Source organism: Misgurnus anguillicaudatus, chromosome 18, assembly GCF_027580225.2.
Source record: "Misgurnus anguillicaudatus chromosome 18, ASM2758022v2, whole genome shotgun sequence".
Taxonomy (NCBI): Eukaryota; Metazoa; Chordata; class Actinopteri; order Cypriniformes; family Cobitidae; genus Misgurnus; species Misgurnus anguillicaudatus.
In genome coordinates this window covers 8416411-8442020 of record NC_073354.2, presented here as the reverse complement: position 1 = coordinate 8442020, position 25610 = coordinate 8416411, and the positions used below count along the sequence as shown (strand labels likewise).

The following is a 25610-nucleotide window of genomic DNA, read 5'->3' as shown; positions in this document are numbered from 1 at the left end:
CAGTTATTGTTCATTGAGTGAATTAACACACATCATGACTTTTACAAATTTACAAACGTGTAGAGAGCCGAAATGTTTCAGCACTCGGACAGCGCCGTGAGTGCTTTGAAAAGCATTACGGTTCTCATCTCACCATATCCACAGGTACAGAGTCATCATATACAATAAATCCACGGGGTAGCATTTTAAAAAGGCATTTAAAAATGCATGCAATATTTGCATTTATTTAAAGCAAAACATTTTATTACTTACCAGAGTACAGGTGAAGCAGCTCTTTACGCCTTCTAACGTCTCATAATCGGTCCTCATTTATGTCCAAGAGACTCAATAATCTTTTACATTGATTTTTCAAAAGTTTTTGTGCTGCTGTGCATCCATGTGATAAGCAAAGGCACATTGTCGTCCCGTTTATAGGCGCATATTAGGCTACTAACTCGCTCATTAAATAACATAAACAATATTGAGCCATTGGCTTTGGACTTTAGACCAGGTTTTTGTTGGTCAAGGGCGTATTTTATTTTAGTTGTCTCAAAATGCCAACGCGCCAACAGTGCGCCTGTACACACCTCGTTTTCAGACCAGAACGCCCATGGGCGCAAAATTGGGCTCAAATGCATTTGAGATTTAAACAATGTGGAGCTAAACGTAAAAATGATAATTGTGCCGGGTTGAGTCAGTTATGTTTACCAAAATTATTCATTTCAAAACAAAATTATTAAGTTAATTTCCTTCTTACAAATAAGTGGATTATACATGATAAAATTAAGTTGAATTTACTCAATAATATACTAATTTGGAAATACTCAAATTACTCCCATTTTTATGTTATTTTAACTCAAATTTTGGTTAAAAAACTATATTTTATTCATAAATTATCTCCAAAACCAATTATAACTTTTAGTGTGCAGCTGATGTCAGGTTTTGCTGATGTGATTCTCTATTCTTTTTACATGTTGTTGTATGCAGGCTGTGTTGTTGTTGTTTGTGTTGATATGTGAATATGTATGTTGATTGTTGTGTAAATAAAAAAAATGAGAAAGAGAAAAAAAGATTTCAATTTTTAAATAGAGTTTACTCATTTTATTATGTTAAATCTACTAGGGCACATCATTTTTATAACACCTTAACTTTTAAGAGTATAAATACTTGAAAACGTGGAAGATGCAATATGCAGTAGGAGGCAACATTACATAACCATGCAACATGATCTTGCTGGAAATTACTGACAGCAGGTCATTTTTTTTTCAATATTGTTCAAAAATAAAATAAAACATTCAAGCAGCAGCATTCAAGTTTTATGTTGGACAGAAACATTTTACTGTACTGAATAAAGGAAAAGATGCTCTTGACCCTAAAGCATTATGAGAATATCAGCTCAAGAAAGCAAAGTTGATTTGATCAAAGGGTCAGCTATAATCCATTTGGACACACACTTGACTCACAATATTGCACAGTCTTGAGTGTCTTATTGCTTTTATAAAATGGTTACCACAAATAGGTTTGACCTGGGGCTGCTTTAACACAAACATCTTTATATATTTTTACATGTTAGTTTAAAACATCGTCCAGAGCAGCTCAGATGTTTCTGAACGTTCACAAACAGTTCATCATTATTATAGCTGTCATAAACTGCTTAGAGTTCAAATTAAACTGTGATCAGTTTACTAGCATCTAAACAAAGGAGAACAGGTTTTTGAAGAGACGCTTTACCAATAAAGAAAGAAAATTTTCGAGCACAATTTTACTGTCAAATGCCTCATACTGTACACCCGAAAATTTCTCAACAAAACTGATCAAAGCACCTAAAACTGATCAGTGAGTTACATACGCTCTTCAAGACCTTTCATCTATGAATACATTTCATTTTTTCCTAATCCTTTAAAGTGACACTAGACTATGTGCTCTATAAACCCTATCACACATTATTTAAGAGATGTTTTGTAGAGTCTATACTTAAAAAAGTATTCTTTCTAAACTGGAAGTTTTTTTTTGGTAAACTGTATTTTTTAAGTTTTGTTGGCTTAAAAGCAAGGTGCATGATCTCTGAAAGCCAATGTTGACATTTGAAATCACCCAAAAAACACGCCCCTACCCCAATAGAATCTGGACCTTTTTTTAATAGACATTCAATTCAATTCAATTGACCCACAAATACGCAATCCATGCAACGATGTCGGTTAGTAGACACCCCCCTTACTGCTGATTGGCTACAAGTGTGTTTTGGTAGTCAGCCAACTTCCTTTTTCCAAAGCGTTTTTCAAACATTGTTAACTCCGCCTTTAAAGGGGTGCTTCAATGGTATTTCATGCATTCTGACACAGTTATAGAGTTGTTTCCTCATGCTAAACGTTAGCCTGACTACGTCAGACTTTGTACTTCTGCTAAATTTCATTACGCTTCTGTACTAAGTCTGTGATAGCTCCCATTATAACCGTTTTCCTCCGGCCTCAAAACGGCCGTCCAATCAACGAACAGAGGGCGGGCTGAGAGCCGTGACGTAGACCTTCTGAGTTCATTCTTCCAAGGTCGCCTGGCAAGACCAATCTCCACAAGAACGCAAGTCTTGGAATTGAGAAACAGCTGATATTTTGATAAATGTAAGCGCACAGCTGATTGACTTCCATAGTAGGAAAAACAAATACGATGGAATCCAATGGGTACCAACAACTGTGTGCTTACCATCATTTATCAAAATATCTTTTGTGTTTATTAGAAAAAAGAAACTCATACAGGTTTAGAACAACATGGGGTTGAGAATTCCCTTTAAGTGTGAAAGAAAAGGGTGAAGTCCTCAGCGTAATATAATATTTAAAATCTCAATGTTATTAACCTCCTAAGACCTGAGCTGGATTAGGGTTAGGAATAACCAAATATTTTTCTTTGAACATGAAGCAGTGTGATTGTCCACGTTTGTGTACAACAGTTACACAGAATTAAGTATTATGGTGCAAACAACAAAAAATTGTGACGTCCACATATGTGGACACACCAGGTCTTAGGAGGTTAAAGGAATATTCCATTTTCTTAAAAGAAAAATCCAAATAATTTACTCACCACCATGTCATCCAAAATGTTGATGTCTTTTTTTGTTCAGTCGAGAAGAAATTATGTTTTTTGAGAAAAAAAAAAACTTTAATGGACTTTAATAGACACCAACAATTAACACTTAACTCAACACGTAACAGTTTTTTCAACAGAGTTTCAAAGGACTAAACGATCCCAAACGAGGCATAAGGGTCTTATCTAGCAAAACGATTATCATTTTTGACAATAAAAATAACAAATATACACTTTTAAAGCACAACTTCTCTAGATCCGGTCGTGATGCGCCAGCGTGACCCCACGCAATACGTCATGACGTCAAGAGGTCACAGAGGACGAACGCGAAACTCCGCCCCAGTGTTTACAAGTGTGTTGAAAGAGGACCGTTCCTACGTTGTTGTATGTCAACTGATACAAATTAATGTCTTTGTGTCAGTTTATTGTTTACAATGGTCCGCAAATGTGCGTTTTACATATGTAACACGTGACCTCCCTACGTCACTACGCATTTACGTTAGGTCCCGCTGAACCGGATCTAGACAAGAAGTTGTGGTTTAAAAGTGTATATTTATTATTTTTCTTGTCAAAAATGACAATCGTTTTGCTAGATAAGACCCTTATGCCTCGATTGGGATCGTTTAGTCTTTTGAAACTCCATTGAAAAAACTGTTACGTGTTGAGTTAAGTGTTAATTGTTGGTGTCTATTAAAGTCCATTAAAATGAGAAAAATCCTGCAATGTTTTCCTCAAAAAACATAATTTCTTCTCGACTGAACAAAGAAAGACATCAACATTTTGGATGACATGGTGGTGAGTAAATTATCTGGATTTTTCTTTTAAAAAAATTGAATATTCCTTTAATGAATTGGAATGAGTGAGTATCTCATCACCATGTGTATATTGACCAGTTGACTGTTCTCTTACATATTTCCAATATATGACTGGATTCAGACTCCGTTTACTGACACCAACACACAAACACAGAAATACACATGAAAAGTTACAGATGGGCACAGAGGTGTAAATGAGACCCTCTGTGTGGTAAGAACACTGTGTTGCTGAGAGAACATTGGGTATCATATTCAAGACGTCCATGTGGAAGATGATGACAGATGCTGAACATCACAAAGATTTGAACACTAATGTTATTAGTCTGCATCTGAAAACACAATTGATGTATCGCACAAAAAGAAAAAATGAAAAGAAAGAAGTCTGAATTAAAGTGCAGCCTATTGTGTTATATAATATGTAATTTTAAAAATATATTTTAGCAACGTTATTCAATCCTAATGGAGTTAGTTCACGTAATCATAAAAAATCGTATGTAAATGAAATGTCCAAAATTGGAAGAAATTCTTCTGTAGACAACAAAAGATGATGTTAGACAAGATGTTCCTGAAGCTCAGTATTGTTGTATTTTCAGAACAATGGGTTTGATTTACAGGGATCACACATTCTGATAAAATCTATAGCTTGAATGCATTGTAATTCGCTTTGGATAAAAATATCTGAAGAATTCATACAAGCAAATCTTCCAGGATAAAGTGACTGTGGACTGGAAATGTTAAGTTCCAAAAAGAAGTGACTGAGATTGGAGAACTGTGTTGAATAGAAATGTTAAAGTCACAAAGTTATGGCTTTTGGAAAATCATACACTAGCAAGTTGGACGTATGGAGGACGTTAAAGTTCTTGTGGACAATATTTTTATTTTCTGTGCGAAGTGTGAACATTCTGCTAAGCTTTTCTTTGTGTCACATTAAATACTTTGTCGTGCAGGTTTGGAATGGCATGAGGGAGAGTTAATGATGAACTTTCATTTTTGGATACATTTTTATTTTATTTATTTTATTATATTTGTCCACATAATATTAAATTTCTTTGTGTTCCATATAGGCAAATGAGGAAACCAAGGGGAAAATGAGATGAAAAACTGTTATTTTAATAAACCTGACTTACCTTTACTCCTCTGGTACCATGTACACATAACCTTGTTTATCTGAGTGACTTGTTTGAAGAGCTCGTCTATGTTTCTTTCTCTTTCATTTCTTGCAATACCTGCAGCCTCAAGCGTCTCACGTATTCACTTTGTTGTCTTGTCTTGTATGTTCTGACTTCTTCGTCTTTCTCTCTCCTTTTCTTTTTCTCTCTCCCTCAATCTCCTCCTCTTCTTCACTGTGCTCTTGTTAGGCCAGGATTTTGTTGCTTACAGGTTCAGCCGAAGACACACAGTCGCTCTAACACCTGGAGATGGTGCACACATCTAAACCTCTGGCTTAGATGCATGGAAAACTCTTTAACAACTTCTAGACTCCAGCGCACATTACTCTGCATCTGTAAGGTGAATAATTGTATCTCCTGCACATGCACTGTATTAATGTGTACAGTATATTGTATTAATCATATACTGTATTAATGCATTAACACAGCTAGAACGCTTGTGCATGAGATGTGCACTGCACAAACCAGCAGCTGCCGGTGGAAAATGAAATCTATAAATAACTAAAGTTGTTTTCATTAAACATTTATTTATTCAATAAACAAAGCGCCTCTTTAAATATTGTATTGACTTCCTCATGGTTAATCAATATGCTTGATTAAGAAAAGTAAGGTACATTGCATTACACATTAGAGACTAATTGAACATGCATTTCCAAAAAACACTATAACTTCTTTCAAGAACTGATGCTTTTAACAATTTTTGCAAATTTGTCAATTATATTTTGTATTTATTATTAGTAGGTGTCTTGTATTTATTTATTATCACAATAGATCACTTTTATATTTTGAGTTAAAAAGGGCAGGAGTCGGATTCTTTGTGCATGCCTGCAAATGAGAAAATCAGGTCACGTGACGTGAGAGTCGCAGGGTGGGCTAAGAAAGTGATGATGACCTCTGACTGCCAGAATCCTTGAATTAACTTGTGTAGCCTAATGTTGTAGCATTTACATCAACAATACATACACTACTGTACATTATACACATGCACATCCCTACATATAAACAATATATTTCTGTATATTCTTTAACTTCGTTCTTGCGCTCTTAGGCTCAGCCAATTGCGCGAGTTTGGGGCGGGACTAGGCCTCGTCTGTTTAATGTTTAAGAAACCTGTCATTATTGAAATCACACACTTTCCTGTAAAATATGAAGTTTTCAAAAACTAGCACAGATAGCACACTTAAGATAATCTTGGTATAAGCAGTCCTTGTCCTATTACCCCATATGACAAATCCCTAAAAGGAAAAAAAAATCCCGATAATTTACTCACCACCATGTCATCCAAAATGTTGATGTCTTTTTTTGTTCAGTCGAGAAGAAATTATGTTTTTTGAGGAAAACATTCCAGCACCCCAACACTTAACAGTTTTAATGCAGTTTAAAATTGCAGCTTCAAAGGACTTTAAACCAGTGGTTCTCAAACTGGGGTCCGGGGCCCCCAGGGGGGCCGCGAGACGGTGCCAGGGGGGCCCCAGTTTTATGACATTTTATCAAAAACTTTAATTTATCATAAATTTTTTATGTAATTAAACCAAAAACATAAGCCTACTAACCAACATCACTACTTTGCACAATTTAAAAGTCATCACTACTTAGAACCATTGCTTTAAACGATCCCAAACGAGGCATAAGTGTGTTATCTAGCGAAATGATTGTCATTTTTGAAAATAAAAATAAAAAATATGCACTTTTAAACCACAACTTCTCGTCTATCTCCGGTCCTGTGACGAGCCAGCGCGACCTCACGTAATTGCGTAATGCCATGGAAAGGTCACATGTTACATATATGAACGCACATTTGCAGACCATTTTAAACTGACAGAAAAACATTAATTAGTATCATTCCACATACAACAATGTCGGAACCGTCCTCTTTCTCCACACTTGTAAACACTGGGGCGTACTTTCGCATACGTCATCCGTGACCTCTTGATGTGATGACGTATTACGTGAGGTCGCGCTGGCGCGTCACAGGACTGGAGGAAGACAAGAAGTTGTGGTTTAAAGTGCATATTTTTTATTTCTTTTTTTGCCGTTGAAACTGCAATTTTAAACTGCATTAAAACTGTTACGTGTTGGTGTCCATTAAAGTCCATTAAAATGAGAAAAATCCTGGAATGTTTTCCTCAAAAAACATAATTTCTTCTCGACTGAGGCACCGCCCATAGATATGTATAAAGGCTAGATGTCTCGTCCGCGCTGCTGGCCAATTGAGTGGAACGTCCGCATTTTGGCGGCCATCTTGCCACAGGGCGCTCGCTCACTCGTAGCATTGAATTTTAATGGTACAGGTACTTTTAAATGACCATAACTTGCTTAATTTTTTACCAATTTTCAAACGGTTTGGTTTGTTATAAACGTCAAAGATGTACCTATGACACTGCCTACCTATACTAAAAATAAATAAAAAATTCATGAAACATGTTAAAGCATCCAGAATTATAGCCACGTTAATAACGTTTGTAAAAAACCAAACCGTTTGAAAATCTGTAGAAATTTGAGCAAATTATGGTCATTTAAAAGTACCTGCACCATTAAATTCAATGCTATGAGTCAGCGAGCGCCCTGTGGTAAGATGGCCGCCAGGTGATGCCGTTAGAGACTCGGCCGTAAGACATCTAGCCTTTATACATATCTATGGCACCGCCGACCCCTGTCCCAAATGGGGCACTTCATGTGGACTTTCGTCTCGTGGCCTTAAATTGCACGTGCTCGCTTAGTCTACGAGTCCATAGGGTGTCCCATCTGTCATTTTTACGCTTCGAAGTGTGCTCATCAGACCCCTTGCCGAAGACCCTTTGATGCGGTCTTCGGCACTACAGCAGGCTTCGCGCACTTTACCAACCCAGAAGTCCTTGCAAAAGAGTAATCAGACCAATCAGACGATGGAAGGGAGGAGTTTACACTGACGGGCATCTTATCTTCCTATTTTCGGCATGACTCTCGAGACTCCCAAAATACAACTAAAACTAGGGTAAAAAAATGTAATTAAAAAAAACCTACATTTTTTTGTATTTAACTTAAAATTTTCACTTAAAGTATTTTTCACTTAAACATATAAGTTGAAACAACTTATTTTTTGATGTTACCAATTAAAGTAATTTTTTAAAGTTGATCCGATTTTTCCACTTTTTACAGTCTGAGGCCGGAAGTGGGCGGAGCAAGTGTTTCCTAGCATTCCGCTACTTCCGTGTTCTTCAAAGTTTAAAACCACGTTACTTTCAAGAAATTTATTAAAAATATATACTTAAAAATATATATTATGCAATTATATTATATTTAAATATATAGGGTTATTTCAGAGTGATTGATACACTGGTTGCCATTGAGATGAGTGTGTGCGGCTGTGCGTGCGTGTAAAATAATGTCAAAGGTTTAAAAGTTAAATGTATAGTTTATTTATTTTGTTGTCTCATAAATTATTAGCAATATAAATAGAGCACAAATCTTTAAAAATAATAATAATTGTTAGAATAATAAAAACAAAGTTTGAGCATTTAAACATTTGATTTTATTGAAAAAGCTTTTTTATACTCCATTTTACTACTAAACAAAGAAAATCTTTCTTTTTTTTATAAAGAACAATTCTATAGTGGAGTGAAAATACAAAAATGATTAAAATCGGATTACTACGGTTTTTTTTTTAAATAGGCTATCAAAAGCATAACACACCAGCTATTCTTGCTCCAAATAAATACAATTAATTAAAAATACTAAATAAAAAATAAAATAAATAAGTTATGCAGGCATACTGCTTCTCCGTCCACTTCGTTATCCTGGCTCAGACTGTCATGACGTATGGTTCTGCGCTTAATTCTGCAGTTACCCAGAGACAGGTGTGATTTCTTACCTACATTACTGATAGCTGTCATGTAGCAGACATTTTTTAAGTGTGGTCATCAAAAAAGCCAAACGAGTTGCATATTAAGGTAAATAAAAACAACAGAGAAACTTAAAAGGTGTTGTCTCAAATTCAATCATTTCTGTGAGCGCTCAGATGTAGTCTGTGTTGTCTGTACTCGTCGGTAGGCGGCGCTTGTCTACACTCAAAGGACCAACGGCTTTGGTGACGTCACGCACTCTCTCTCGCTGCTCTCTGCGCGACAAAGTATCGGAGCGAGCGCGAGCCGCGGAGAGAGAGCATGGGGTGCGCGGATCGGCTGGAATAAAGAAACATTTACCAACACTTTTACAAACTTTCTCAACTCGACCGACAGATATGGATATGGTGATTTTGAGCGTGTTGGTCCTGCAAGCGGTGTTTGGGAGCGCAGGAGCGCAATACACTACCGGTAAGTACCTCAGATTCACCTTTACTGATCCGCGGACCGGAGCGGTGAAAAGTTTCTGCGATTGTTGCGTTTGATGTCTTCGCACAACAGAAGTTTATATATGTGTTCAGGGGAATTATTTGAGGGGTGATATGTTTGTGCTGGGGTGATTTTTGGGGGTGTGAGGGGATACGGAGTGCACAGGTATCCAGTACAGAGGGAATGCTTGTGTTTACTCCAGACAGAATTTCTGTTTACATTTCTTGCTCGAAACGGACATTTTCTTTCAAATATAACAGAAAACATAGCCTATATATGATCTTTTTAGCACGGAGTTCCCCTGAAATCTTCGCAATGTGTTTTAAAAATGCTTTCAGTGTTTTGAAATTCCTGTAACGAGACCTAATGAAGATTCGTGATGTGTCTTGTAGTACAAAGAAATGAATTCAGATAAGACACAGACTTATATTTACTTATCTTGCTGCCTTTAGGATCCGTCAGGAATTGTAGAAAATTCCCATAGGAATTCTGTAATTAGTGCCATCGGATGTTTGATTAGAGAAAGATTCGCACCAGCTCGTCTGAATGAATCAGTAAAGTTTTATAGCTCCTCGTTTAAAAGCGCGTGATCATACGGATGTACTTTATAACTGTATGACACATTTACACAGTCATTTCGTCAGGTTTGTTTTTAATAATGGGTCTTAACAAGGGTAATATGTTTGTCTGCTATTTAAAGTTACTTCCTTCTTGAGTTTTTGCTGTTTGATTGTTTTTGAGAATCGGAGTTTTTAATCATATTTTACATTTTATTTATTATGAGAATGTTGTGTGATGTGATCTGGAGACGCATAAATCATCACACTGTATGAAGTCCAATTTAAATATTTATCCCAGCTATTTAAATATATGTCTTTGCAAAGCAGAGATTTATATTAATTGATCTGTTGTTTTTGAATAAGTAAATTGTTTTATCAAATCTAGGAACGTGTGCTCTTTTCCAGACTGTAGTGACAATGTAAAGTGAGATATTTTTACAACACACACTTAAATATTAAATGAACAATAGCAAATGTTAAAGGAATAGATACGCCAATTATGAAACTCTCATAATTTACTATCCCTCATGGCATCTCAGATGACTTTCTTTCTTCAGTTAATAACAAACAAATCATTTTATATTAAATGGCATCATGTTATCATCTGCACTCAACATGTTGAAGCTCCAAGAAGCACAAACATCCAAAGTAATAAAAATCCTCCAGTGGGTTTTTATGCCTTTTGAAGATCTATGAGAAAAAAAACAATTTAGTGTCTTACTACAAACAAACTTGAGTGCTAAATTCAAATATGGTGGCACGTAGGGGTGTAACGATAATTCACGCTACACTTTAATAATACTTGTCCGATAGCGATTCTGAATCGCAAAGGGGATATTATGCATGTATGATGGCTCTTTGATCAGTAGAAAGTCTTTATCAATCTACAATCACTGAGTTTAAGTCATTTATAACATGCATTTAAAAAAGCAACACTCGTCAAACATAATCATTATACATATTCTTTATTATCATGAAAATACCTGAAAAGATTTAAAGAACAGTAATATAAATATGCTTATGTGCATTTTCTGGAGCTGCCTGTGTAAATGATATTTTTTGCGGCGCATATTGGGTTTCTGCAGGAGAGCGCCCTCTGGCTTTTGGATGTAGCGTAGGGCTGCTTGATTATGGGAAAAATCATAATCCCGATTATTTAATACGATTACTCAATGACTGTAAAACCATGCAATTATACGTACATACATGCACACATACACACATACATTTTTCTCAATTCAATGCATTCTGTAGTGTTGTTGCAGAAGGCGTACATGTCAAAGCAGTGGTGCCTTAAGAAGTGCCTTATAAACGCATCGGTCCAGTGGAACGCGATTCATATTTTAAACACGACGAATAGTTTTGCTTTAGCTCGCATAAAATGCATATAACTTAACAAACATAAACAGGATTGCTACCTAGTGATCTGACTTTACAGAGATGAGAGAGAGAGAGAGGCGCCACGATGCAGTTTTTAAACGCAAGGGATAGTTTGCCTCAGCTCACTTGAAACATATAAATTGTAACAAATACTACATAAACATGTAAAGGATTACTGCTTTGTGTTCGTACTGTGTTCGCAGTTGCTTATAACGTACTGGATTTATAACTCAAAACGAAATGACAGAAACCGTATGCGGCCCAATAATTGATCTACCTCAATTATATTGTTTTTTCAATTAAAATGAGCAAAAATCGAAATTGATATAAAAAAAACGATTAATTGCACAGCCCTAATGTAGCGGCATTTCACAGTAATTCATTGAAAAGCATAGCAAGCAAAACCACATAATGTATGGTTACACCTCTAGTGGCACGCGGTTGACGTCAAATCTCGTTGGTTCTTGCATGTCTCGTGACGAGTTGTCATATGTTTGTTTTGTTTACAAGATGTGCAATCCTGCTTGTTTATTTTGATGCACGACGTATCATCTGCTAAATAAGCTCAAAAATTAATCTACCGTATCTTTCCCACAAACATATAGTTCCTCTTTAGAAGACATTTATTATCCAGTCTCGTCTCACGAAAAAATCTTACTTATTTTACAAGTTGGCTAAATTGTATCAATTCATACGAAGTTAATCATGCAAAATCATACGATTCTCGAGAAAAAACAACAACAAAACCGAACCTAACCCCAACGTCACAGTGGTCAAGGCAAATCGTACTAAAACTTACAAATGTGGTCGTATGAATTAATACGAATTAGCCACCTCATAAAATATGTACGAATTCTCGTAAGATAGCGTTGTTATTATCCTACTAGAGTAGATTTGGATTATTGTAATAATGACTTTTTGTGCTTTCAAAGAACTGCCATGTTGGTCGCCATAGAAGATAACATAATGACATTTATGTACATTTGGGATGGCATTAATACATTTTGACAGAATTTATTTATATATATAAATATATATATATTTTATATATATATTTTCTTTAACATGTACTTTAACACTGGTATGGTATAAATATACAATTTGTCACTAAATTGTAAAAGTTTTGCCTGTGCTCAAACAGATGTATTATGGCACCTGTATAATTGCTGTTTCATAATGCATTAGGATGATTGTAAGCCATATCACAGATCTGAATACAGCGGTGGGATGAGCGATACAGCTGTCTATGTAATTGCTGATTAATTCATCAGCGCGTCTATTCCTCGGATTAATTCTATTAGAGTAATCAAAAACAACGGTGACAAATGGCAAATTACAGGAGTCTGAGATTGATTAGTGACTGCTGTAATTATGCCAGTGTGTTATGGAAATGAAGAGCGGATCAGCGTTTGCTTTGAATGAGTGGAAACGAGCGAGCTAATCCCTGATATCACTCTCTCTTTCTCTTTCGCTGGACGCAGCTCAAATGGGACATGCGGAGAAAGGTGAGTCGTAAATCCGTGCTGGTATTATCATCATCATCATCATCATGATGCTCATAAACATCTGTCCAGGGCATCTGTGTCTGAGTAATTAACCCGATGATCTTGCCCCAATGTGCCGCACCGTCCGTCGCCCAACACTCCAAATCAACCAGTTTAACATCATCAGACCTTGATTCACCTTTGAATCAAACTCTTTAACAGGAAACCACATAACTTCCCAGAATGAAAGCTTGTGGTCGCTCGCCTTCTGTATTGTGTGTGTCATAAGCCCCGTCTTATTACTTATCCAGGTACATTCAGAGTAAATTTTATTGCAGGCTGTCACAGAAAGATAATTACAGAGGAGAAGCAGAAACCTTTCTTCTGCGTTTCTTTAGAGCACTTAGTAAAGTTGGTGGCTGAAATGGTTGAAAAGGAAAGCGCTGAGACACAACAGCATATTCTGCACTGTTTTCCACGCTCTGATTACAGCCGTCTGCGTATTACACATTTACAGCTGAGAGAAAACAAGGTCTGCAATTTGACTTTAACAAGGCATTAGCGTGTGTGGAGTCGTGAAAGGCGAGCCCGTGATTGAGGATAATTTCAGGTCGTTATTTCAGCCGATTTTTCACCCTCTGTGCATGTGATGTTTAAGGAAATGAATGAATGAAGATGGGCGAGTCTTTTGTCTTCCACACTTGACGATTCTCATCTTTTAGATTAAACGTTTCTGTGCCGATTCAGTAAGTAGTCTGATGCTGTGACATCAGTACTGTACACTGCGACAGAGTTCAGAGGAGTCTGTCTGCCATATTTACACAAAAGTACTTGGGGTTTTCAGGAAGGATATTTTGATCATAGTTTTTTAATTCAACATGAAATGGCCTTCATGACCCATTGTATCTCTCTGATCTGAAATGAAAAGTCATAAAAAGAATAAATAACGGAAAAATATTATGGAAAGTCCCAAAATTAGTTGAAAATTTGATTGGGGTAAACTTCTGTAAATGACAGGTGCAATTCACTTTTCATTAAAAATTACAAATACATTTTTAGTACAGGCAATGGAGACATGAGGAAAATCAGAAAATTATGAAACATTAAGAATACATGCACACTTAATTATTTTGGGTTAAAAATAACCCAACAAGTTACCCAACTATAGGTTAGTATAGCACGTTCCCAACTGTAGGTTATTTTAACCCAATGAATTGGGTTACTTTCTCTGCTCAGCCAGTTGGATTAAAAGTGATCCAACGGTTTAGTTATTATTATGTTTTATTCTTTTAAATTAATTAATTAATGACTGTTTTATTATATTTTATTATAACAGTATTATATTATTTAAACAGTCATTATTTATCAATAATTTTTTTTCAAATTCAGATGTTTATTGAGGTACAAAACATGTTTTACATTAGCGATGCTCCGATCAATGCCGATCTCCACTAAAAATATGTGGCCGATCACTTTTCTGAATCGGACAGCCGACCTTATTTACAGCTATTTCAAGGACTACGGCTTTTAATCAGTAAGTCCTTATCGATCTGAAAATGCTGTTATTTTGAATCAGTTAAAGGAATAGTCTACTCATTTTCAATTTCAATATTAAACTATGTTATTACCTTAACTAAGAACTGTTGATGCATCCCTCTATCATCTGTGTGTGTGCACGTAAGCGCTGTAGTGCGCTGCGACGCTTCGATAGCATTTAGCTTAGCCCCATTCATTCAATTGTACCATTTAGAGATAAAGTTAGAAGTGACCAAACACATCAACGTTTTTCCTATTTAAGACGAGTAGTTATACGAGCAAGTTTGGTGGTACAAAATAAAACGTAGCGCTTTTCTAAGCGGATTTAAAAGAGAAACTATATTTTATGGCGTAATAGCACTTTTGGGAGTACTTCGACTTGGCGCAGTAACACCCTCCCTCTCCCATTATGAGAGTGAGAAGGGGAGCGGACTTTTCAGGCGAGTCGAAGTACTCCCAAAAGTGCTATTACGCCATAAAATATAGTTCCTCTTTTAAATCCGCTTAGAAAAGCGCTACGTTTTATTTTGTATCACCAAACTAGCTCGTATAACTACTCGTCTTAAATAGGAAAAACGTTGATGTGTTTGGTCACTTCTAACTTTATCTCTAAATGGTACAATTGAATGAATGGGGCTAAGCTAAATGCTATCGAAGCGTCGCAGCGCGCTCCGGTGCTTACGTGCACCCACACAGATGATAGATGGATGTATCAACAATTCTTAGTTAAGGTAATAACATATTTTAATATTGAAAATGAGTAGACTATTCCTTTAATAACATGCATTAGAAAAAGCAACACTCGTCAAACATAATTATTAAACTTATTCTTTATTATCATGGAAATACCTGAAAAGGTTTGAAGAACAGCAATATAAATATATCCTTAAGACATTTCCTGGAGCTGCGTGTCATCATAGCTGCGTGTATATTGTTCTTCGTCTACAGCGCATTTTGAGTTTCTGCACGAGAGTGCCCCCTGGCTTTTGGATGTAGCGGCCTTTCGCCGTAATTCATTGAGAAGCATAGCAAGCATTATCGACCAATCGATCGGAGCATCCCTATTTTAAATTCACATGTATATGCACTGTGTTGGATGCGACACTAATCTAGTGTAAAGTGTTTATCGACTTATAATGTAATAATTATTAATTGCAGTATAATGACCAACACAAGTCACATATTTTTGGTTAATTTTAAAGCTGACATAACACAAGACGTTTTTGCCAATCTAATGTTAATCTTGCTTATATATAGAGTAGTATTTCATCATTCATATGTCCAAAGAGTCTTTCGTTTAGTCAGATTTCCAATTTTTGGTGTAAAAAGTCGAACACTTGAAGGCGTGCGGTAGGCGGAGCTGAAGAGTTACGAGTACGCGCAGCTTCGGATACTAGTTTTGGATTTACAGCCGACATAGATGGAAATCAAACTTTAAAAAAACTTTTTTTTTAAATAACCAGCCTTATATTATAAATATGATCCAGAATCGGATACTTAGTCAGTAATGGACGACACAGGAACAATAGCAGCAACGATTACAGCAGGAAGTCTCTATCAGGTAATTAATCCTTGCTTGTTTATCCGCTATTTTAATTAAACAAGCAACATAATCCATTTTTACTGCATTTGCCCATTTTAAAAGGTGTAAATGTTGTAAATGCAGTAGAAAGTGTTGTTGTTGTTTACATTACATGCACGTATGCGCGATTGCATACAAAACACGTGAGATTGTGATTTACTTTCGCCTGTGGTTGTGACTCCTAAACGGGGTCTTTTAAAGTTTTGACCGCTCCAATAGTTGTAAAAAAGTGGAAAATCTGGCGTCAAACTGAACCTTGTTTGTAAAGCAGTCCTCTCTGAAATACAGCCAGGGAACAAACAAACAAATTATTTCATGAATTTATCTTTTTTTTTTACTGAAAATTTGCGTTACACTGTCAGTTAAAGAGTACCATCTGAGACCCCCTTCTATCGCGATGAGATTATTTAATAATTGTGACAGCCCTACACAAGCTGACGTTACAATGTTTTAACCATCAGTGAAAATGACCCAACCTGTAACCCAGCAAGCTCGGTAACCCAACACTAGAGAAAATAACCCAATAAAATGAGCTTAACCCAGCCATTGGGTTGCAAAAATAAGTTACCCAACGGTCTTTACTGTGTGGTACTTTTGCGATTTTTACTTGTAAGATGTATATTAGCAATACTAACTGTAAAAATTATAATGTCTGTGGGGTTGTAATTGTTTAAATAGATGATTTAAAAGAAATAAAAATATGATGTGACCTATTTTAATAAAATATTCTAGTCTTGGATTTGAAAATGAGCTATGATATGAGTGGTTGTTTATATTTTCTCTGCATACATCACCTTTGTTACATCAGCAAAAAAGTCGCTTCTGATGTGGAGTACAAAACAAACATTTCTTTCTTTCATTGAAGTAATGCAGAAAAGAAAGTAAAGTTCGATTGAAACACGTCTTCGGTTTGATATCTGTTGTATGCTGATGGGTCACGGCGGGTTTTATGTTTGTGTTAAATCACAGCTTCGGCCACGGATGCGAGTTGCTTATCGCAGCAGCTGTGAGACTGCGTCGTGCTTATTTTGCAGACTCGCTACAAAATCTATTTACAGCAGGCAGGTATTGTCCTCGGACAGCATTTTTTTCTCTTAGCTGAAGTTTTTTAGATGATGCGCAGAGAATCAATACCTGACAAGTATGTCAACTGCTCTACTCTTTTATTTTATTCAGCTGTATGGATTTTTAATCCAGATCTTTAGATTCTCCTTTGCAACGGCATCTCAGTTGTGTTAAATCAGCCTCTTGGTTTTGTCAGCACGTTTGGTGGATTCGTTCACATGAACACAAGTTATCCCTATTAGAAATAAGGCTGACACGGCAGTGATTCACATTAAGTGACTTTATTATCATTGCGGCTGGCTGTATTAAAGCCTCTCACGGCAAATGTGACCAAGTAAAACAAATTGTAGATGAACCTCTGAAATTCTTACGGTTGATACAGTTTCATCTTTGTCCTCATTGTCCATTGGCCTTCAGAAATACAGCCATTGCCAATGATACAAATTACAAGATGTTGTGTGACTATCAAAGGTCAAACGCTGTCAAAATTGACACAGTTTCCTGTTAACATTTTAAAATACAGCCAAGGAAAGCCAATGAAGACTTTTCAATGATGGAGTAGAGACTGATCCTGTCTGTATCTGTAGTGCATCCAGTTATTACAAACCTTAGATAGACTTAATATATAATACATATCAAACTATGTGCAATGCTTTTAATGTTGAGAGGTGTTTTGTGTCATATGAAAGTTTCTTTATGTCAAGAGTGTATAGAGTGATAAGTGCCGGTTTGAGGATGATTAGAAAGAAAAAAGTAGGATTTATATTGTGTGTGCCTTGTTTTGTGAGGTCATGAGGTTATTTGTCATCTTAACACTCAAGGTCTGTGAATTTCTCTAGAGAGAAAAGTCCAGTAACCGTGAGATGCGAAGAGGAGGCTGTTTTGAGTCTGCGGAGGATGCACACACTCACGCACACACACACACACACAGTCTTTGTGGATTATAGTGGTAATGGGCAGCAGTGGCTCTAAGCTCCTTTGGAGCGCTAACCGGTCCCATCCTAAGAGCCCCTATCAGAATAGGGGGATGGTCCATTAAAAGACTGCCAAAGAAGGGAAAGTGGGATGGAGGATTTTGTCATTATATTGTTTTTGTTGTTGCACTGTCCCCTGGCTTTAAAGAGCGTGGTGTTATGATTTGTGAGTTGATGATGATGATGAAATAAAGGCCACAGGGCTGCTGATGAGAAAAACAACAGCATTGAATGCCACAGGCTGTACATCAGTATGATATGCTTATCCAGAGGATTGTGTCATTGCTCAGATGTTACAACTCACGAGACTTAATGGAGCTCTCAGTTAAGGATCAACTTTATTTTTCATAAAATATATTATGCAAAATAAAATTAGAAAGAAATGAGTCGGTTGTTGTGATAGAGTAAGAGTATAGAGTTGTAAAATATGATGCATGTAGTTGTGAATAATTTGATGATAAAGATTTGAGGTCATATTATGATCTAAGCATTGATAGTTTTTATTGACATTATGTTAAATTATCTTTAAAAATCTATAAAGCAATGATATTTAACCAGAAGTTTCTCCATTTATTCACATTCATTGACACATTCTTTATCTGTCTTATGGGTTAAAAAAATCTGAGCTCAGTTTGAGATGTTGAAATCACTGAAATTCTTCTGAAACAGGAGATGCATGTGATGTTATCAGGGTCTTTGTCTCTAGAGATAATCTGATAGCAATTGAGAGATAACAGCAATGTCAATACTGTCTAGAGAAAATAACTGAAATACTTTATAGACGGTTTCAGCAGTAACAACATAAACAAGCGGCTTTCGTGGAAAACGCGTAACTCTTGGTAAACTTCGGTAAGAATAAATAACAACAAAGTCCTTTTAAAGTAGTTTATTTATAAAAAAGCAAAATAAACAACACGCAGATTACCTGGGAAACCAAAACATTTGCTATTTTCGATGAGGTATTTGTTCAAGACTTCAGTTTAGCAACTAGTTAGACCATTAAACAAATAGAGACCGGAAGTAAAGTTCGGACCATACGCTTATTGCGTCACCGCATGTGCGTCTGATGAAACGTCTATAAAAATGCCATTCAAGATTATTTTTCTTATGTGTTAAGGATGCAGACATTTAGCCAGTGTTGGGGATAATGCATTACAAGTAACGTACATTACGTAATAATATAACTTTTCTGAACTTTTCGTAATAATATTACTTTAAACGTACACATTAATATTTGTGTTACTTTTTTAAAAAAGTAATGCAAGTTACTTTTTTAGTTTAATTAATTCGATAAAAAAAAATATGTACTGAATTGAACTAAAAGTAGTCACATTATGCGCACTGCGTACACGCCTGTGTGGGAACAGTTTGAGTCAGAAACTGAGATGGCAGGCCAGAGCTCGACATTTTTGTGATTTTTGTACCTTAATATTGTAATACATTACTTTTAAAAGTAACTTTCCCCAACACTGCACTTAACTGATTAATCAGATACCGATAGTTAAAGGAAAAAATTTACCCGAATATGACCTTTCTTTACATTATTTACATTGTGTGAGACCAATAACATTATAAACACAAAGCTTTATCATATCACTATTTAACATCTACAGCAAGAAGAACAAACACATACATCTTATAACTTGATATAACTTAATAATAGGGGATTGCTTTTAAAAGCTGAAATTTGCATCCCTATTAAATTTTCATCGTCTTCGTTCAGTTACCCTTGTGGGATTAACCTTCTTTGTGTTTAACCCTGTTTGAATCGCTCGACACGTTTGTTATGTCGTCTGATTTCACGGCCTCAGGATGGTGGAGTTGTGTGTTTTAGACTAATTTTAATTGTGATTGGCAGCTTTCTGTGTTTTTTTTCATCAAAGTGTCCAAGCGAGCACATGCTGAGACAGGAGATAGCCTGACACATCTGAAATGAGAGAGAGAGGGTGTGAATGAGTGTGGAAATGAGAGAAAGAGAGAGAGAAACTCTAATACTCTGATTCATCTGTCAGGAGGCTCATTGCCTCATATCTGTGTCAACATTATGACGTTGTGAGATATCGTCAAGTTTGAACATGTCGAGGTGTGTGACTGTGTATAGAGGATAGCACTGGTGTGTGTGTGGCTGATTCATTTACCTCTATGAGATGCTCACATTTTAAAAAATATGAGCTGAAATGAATGTGCCGTTTTTGCACATCACAGCTTTATAATGGCCTATTTTTGATGTCTGACTTTTGCTAAAAAAAAATTTGTTCTGACACTTTGTTGTTTTAATAAATGACAGTAGCAGGTGTTTTCGGCTCCAATTCGGAGGCTACAGAAGTCCATATGTTGTAGCATTAGTATTGCAGTTACATGATCATTACTTTAGGCAAGCATTAATAATAATAACATTTATTTATTCTGTATTCACGCACTGTTACTGTGTTAGGTACTTGGGTTGTGCTAATAGGCAGACATATGGCTGATAGCGCGCCTTCATGATGATAGTTGGCATGTTTGCCCGTATCATCGTAGTTTCACATTAAAATGTGCATTGGGTGCTTTCCTCGCATGAGAGGGCTTGTGGACTTTCTTACGGTACATTCACATGGAGCAAAAGCATTAACGCTTGACGCAAGGCTTGTCTGTGTGGCCGATAGCCAATCACAGTGGCAGCAACACATGCTCTGGTCTTGCATAAACGTAATTGGCTGGCCCGTGCTAGGTCATTTACATAAGTCGATCTGATAGGTTGACGCACGTGTTGGCACTTAAAAGTTCGGCAACGCATGATGTCGCCCATTAATAGTAAATGAGAAGCGTTAATGCTTACCCCCAGTGTGAATGTACCGTGAGAAAGCTTGTAACCTCCTCGCACCTGAACTTATAATCAGCGAGTGAGTTGTCTCCGCTCCCTGGCACGTGGAAAATTTCAGAGCGCCTGGGCATCAATGACGTGCTGGGATTAATGGCATCAGGTTTAATGCTGCGTTCAGACCAGCCGTGGTAGAGGCGTCAAGCGCGAGTGATATCAATGTGAAGTCGCGTTGACGTGCGTCTGGAGGTCTCGCGCCGCGAGTGAGCCGTTTAACGCGCCGTGGTAGATGCGATCCCGACGCGCAAATGCCACGAATTGAGCGTTGCTGCTGCAAACGCGCAAGATGAAAAATTTGAACTTTGGCGGACAAACGTGCCGCATTAACCAATCAGGAGCTTGCTCTAGTAGTGACGTGATTACAGAATCATGAGCGAAGTTGCAGAAGCCCCTCCCATGACACGAATTTCCGCGTGAATCTCTCAATGACTAGAATTTCACGCGCGGCTTTCACACACGAATAAAGCGAGTAAACTCAAAATGTTCAAGCGGCAAACTACACACAGTAGACGCGAATTTGACGCCTGAAACGCTGCTGGTGTGAACCCACGGTAAGGAGTTTGCGGTTATGACAGTGTTGCCAGATAACTAATAGGGTCAAACCTGGTACTAGCAGCTTAGCATATTATATGGCCAGTGAGTTTTTTTGTAATATAACTAAATATATCTCATTATATGTATATATAGCCTATATATTTATGGCCTAATGTAAATTCTCTTTAATAGAGAAGTAGGAGGATTGTGCCAGGTAAACCGAGGTGCCAAACGTTTTGCTTTAGGCAAACACACAGGAAAGCAATGCATCTGTTCCTAAATGTTTCAGCCTAGTTTACTGCAAAGGTCAAACGCTTTAGTGAGCAGATGTGTAGCCTGAAGGATGGACTGGAGGAAGAGTCGGCACAGGTGGCTCCTCACTGGCCCTGTCGCTCACATGCCTTTCACTTTATTTCTGTCTCCATAGGGGTCACAGCAGAGCCCTGTTCACACCAAATGTGACAATGACCAAACAATCCACACCTATGTACCCCCCCCCCTTGTTTTGTTTCCCATCTTTGCATAGATAAAGTTTACCAGGTGGTGTCTGGATCTTGCATTCCAGTCTGTTGATATCATGGCGTGTTGCGACATTTACCACTTGAATCCAACCCATGTGAAATAAAACGCTTTAAAGCTTAATAAAACGCTTCCTGGTCAGAAAATCTAATGAGGGTGTGTTTCTTTTCCAAAGAGACAACAGGCCAGAATCGATGTGACATGCTTTATATTTTTCTTGCTGTATATGTTTGTATGACAGCGCTTGGCTTGTCTGTTGATATTTGTGTTAGACTTCAGGGGATCGCACACCGGCCGCGCAGCTCAGTGTCGAGTCGCGTCTCGGAGGTATTGTAAACCGCAAGTGCACATTAAATAGCGCAGGCTTCGTCAGATAGCATCTACTTCAAAATGCAAAATATACGTTAGCAGCCAATGTTAATCTTTAATGATTTGGGACAAATATGATGTTATTTAATGTTGAGTGGCGCTGTGTGGCGCGTCAGAGATTTGAGCAACTTCCTGAGTCACAGCTGGGCGGCGCGGACAGGCGCCACCTGGCGGCGCCGGTGTGCGTATACTCATAGAAAACAATGTGTTCGATTTTTTTTTTTAGAACCGCGGCCGGTGTGCGATCCCCTTTAGATTTCCTTTCGTACTGCACAACAGTCATGTGTAGATGTGTGACTGATAAAGTTTCTCTCCGTTTATAATAAAATGTAAGGAAAAGTCAGTGTCACCCCCTCACGATGTTGTTGTAAACTGTGCTCAGACTCCCTGCTGATGTTTGTGTTCTCAGGGTCTAGTGAGGTTGTAACACACACATATGGTTTAGTTTAACCACAGCTCATTTTGTTTGAACTAACATTAATGGGGTCATTTGGATACATCGGTTTCTTGCAGGAATTTATAGACAAAACTCTCATTTACTGTGCTAGCACGAAAGAAACAATCTTGATACATAAAGACCAGAACAGGCTAACACGGCCAAAAAGAGATGTTTTTCTCTACAGTCTACTGCCGTTCAATTTCCAGTTTGAACTTCTCTTTTGGTGTTTATTACAGTATACAAGGAGAACAACACCGTTTTCTATAGTGTGTTTTCTATAGTGTACCGCTATACATGCACACAGGGCAATGGTGTATTTCATGCCTTTGCCATAGTAAATGATCCATTAGAGTCTGATCCATTAGTCTTGAGTGTAAAGTTAGCCAATGTACAGATTATTCACATTTCACGAACAATTGATAAGTTTAGTCTTTAACAACTTTAGTCGCAGATTTCAGCCACTAATCCAGTACTGCGTGTATTGTCTTTTTTGTCATTACCATTGTATGATGATGTGGCGACAGTATGAATTAAGATATTTGCAAATGTGTATAATAGGGATCAAAGCTTATTGTTTGGCCCAGATTGCTATCTGGATATTTTCTGAATCATCACGTCCATTAATGCATAAATGCTGCTGCCATTTGCACTGATTTCGGATCAACCACCAGTACGAATGGTATGTCACGGAGTACGTCACTTTAGAGTCGCAATGCAACCAGGGAAATGGTAATGGGAAATATTTAGCTCTCAGGAAATCGCCTCTGTACCCGTTTTGGTAAATTAGGACTAAGCAGTGCAAAAAATTATGTGAACCGTTCCGTACCCGAGTTCGTTTGACCCCAAAGTTCTCTGATACGGATCATAAAGTGTTGTGTGAGTGACGACCTCAATGACCTGAAACGACCTTTCATTTGCAATATAACTGGACACATCCTCACTTTTTTAGTAGTTTGTTCTTGTAAGTCTGAACTTCCAAGTCTGAACAATGACCAATGACGGACGTAAATCCGTTCTTGGTATTAAGAAACGGCCTCAAGCGTGTGTGCGTGTGCGTGCGTGTGTCGAGCAGTGTTAGCTCAGCTCGGGTGATTGATTTCCCCCCTCTCCCCCCTGATGTTTGATGTTTGTTGAAATTGTAACTCTGAGTCCCACTGTCACCTTCCTGTAGGCAAAGAAAGTCTAGAAATACACCCCACCCCCCCATAGACCTTTCCATCTCACTTTAATATGTGTGTGTGTGTGTGTGTGTGTGTGAGAGAGGGAGAGAGAGAGAGAGAGAGAGAGAGAGATTGCCACCCTAATGTTGGTAACTATTGTTTTATGTATAATGCTTTGGCAATATTGTAAGTGACACATTCATGCGTTGCCAATAAAGTCAGTAAATTGAAAATTGAGAGAGAAGCCCTTTTCACACACGGATTACAGAAATACACAGAAAATGTGTCCGGGATTTATCCGGGGATCGGTTAATTTTGGTTTATTCACAGTACCAATGATTTTCTGGAATCTGTGTGAACCTTCACATACATTTTGTAAAGATCGTGTAAAGACGTGTGACATCAGGATGTTATGTGTAATGTGTTCGTAATCATGCACTTAGTGAATTTTTCTGCAGCATTTTAAGTTTTGCTCTTTTATCTCTCTAGAAAAACCATGTACCGTATTTTCCGGACTATAAGTCACGCTTTTTTTCATAGTTTGGCTGGTCCTGCGACTTATAGTCAGGTGCGACTTATATGTAAAAATGTATTCATACTGACTAACATGAACCAAGAGAAAACATTAGCCTTTCAGCCCCCCAGGTATGTTCTATATGCTATTGTTTACGTTAGCTAAATAACTGTTAATGTGTTATGTTAACATGTACGTACACCTCTTCGGACTGTTGTTCTGTGTGCTATTGTTTAGTTGAATAATTTGCCTTTCCAGATTAAATGTCTGTTTTTGGGCTTGGATTTTGTGAAATAATTTTCTAAATAAATGCGACTTAGTCCAGTGTAGTGCTGCACAATTAATCGCATCGCAATCGCAATGTCAGCCTGTGCAATTATATGACAGCAAAATGTTGCAATTATATTAAATAAATAAATGTGAGGACTTGTTAACACAAACTTTCTGATGACAGTTTGATGATTTTCCTTGCTGTTTAAAAAAAGAAAGAAAAACGAACAAAAAAGGCAGTGCACCGTGTGGCATGCACGTGTGTGGTGTGCGTCGTCACTTATACCAGAGCGAAGATGGATGCAGAGGAGGTTGACAGTGATCTGGTAGCAAAAAAAAAACTATGTCTGTTGTATGGCGGTATTTTGGATTTAGGATTACTGACACTGAGCAGTTGCTACATCACGTGGCAATACGAAAACATTTCTAGTTTTACAAATACACATTTTAGCTAAACTGTGTGTGGATTTTCCTTAAAACCCATCAAGTTGACTCATGATACCATTTAGTATAATCGCAATCGCACATCGCAATATTAGCAGCAATAACCGTAATGCGAAAAATTACCCAAATCGTGCAGCCCTAGTCCAGTGCGACTTATATTTGTTTTTTTCTCCTCATGATGCATTTTTTGACTGATGCGACTTATACTTGAAGCGACTTATAGTCTGGAAAATACGGTATGTGCATTTTATTTGATCACTGCATACTGTTGCATTAAGGCGACACAAGTTCTCACTACGACACACCGCTTACGGCATTGTTTTTGTCTTGTGTTCACCCAGGACATGTTCCGGAAATATTACGGCAATGTTAATAGGTCCCCATTACGGACGAAATCCCAGAATCAATTGTAGGATGTGTTTGCTTTGACACAGAAGGCACTCTGTCAGTTATTTGGCAATTTTCTGTGATAAACATGCTGTGTGAAAGGGTTAGAGAGAGAGAAACTCTGGCTGTTACATTATAAAACGTTGTCCTTTATTGCTTGTTTAAAGTGAAAGTGTGCAGCT

The 25610-nt window shown here is 37.3% G+C and overlaps 1 protein-coding gene across 16 annotated transcripts in view; it reads left to right on the top strand.

Annotated features, from left to right (window-relative positions):
- Positions 1 to 9102: 9102 nt before the first annotated feature.
- The window catches only part of ptprk (protein tyrosine phosphatase receptor type K), a 259761-nt gene continuing 243253 nt past the window's right edge, over positions 9103 to 25610 (top strand). For 4 of the 16 annotated variants that reach the window (XM_073855764.1, XM_073855768.1, XM_073855762.1 and 1 more), the window contains exons 1-2: positions 9104 to 9333; positions 12773 to 12796. In XM_073855764.1, the coding sequence (XP_073711865.1) occupies positions 9261 to 9333; positions 12773 to 12796 (97 nt within the window). In that variant the 5' untranslated portion in view covers positions 9104 to 9260. Of the gene's footprint in view, positions 9334 to 12772; positions 12797 to 25610 lie in introns of all 16 variants that reach the window. The other 12 variants (XM_073855773.1, XM_073855769.1, XM_073855770.1 and 9 more) reach the window with 7 other exon arrangements.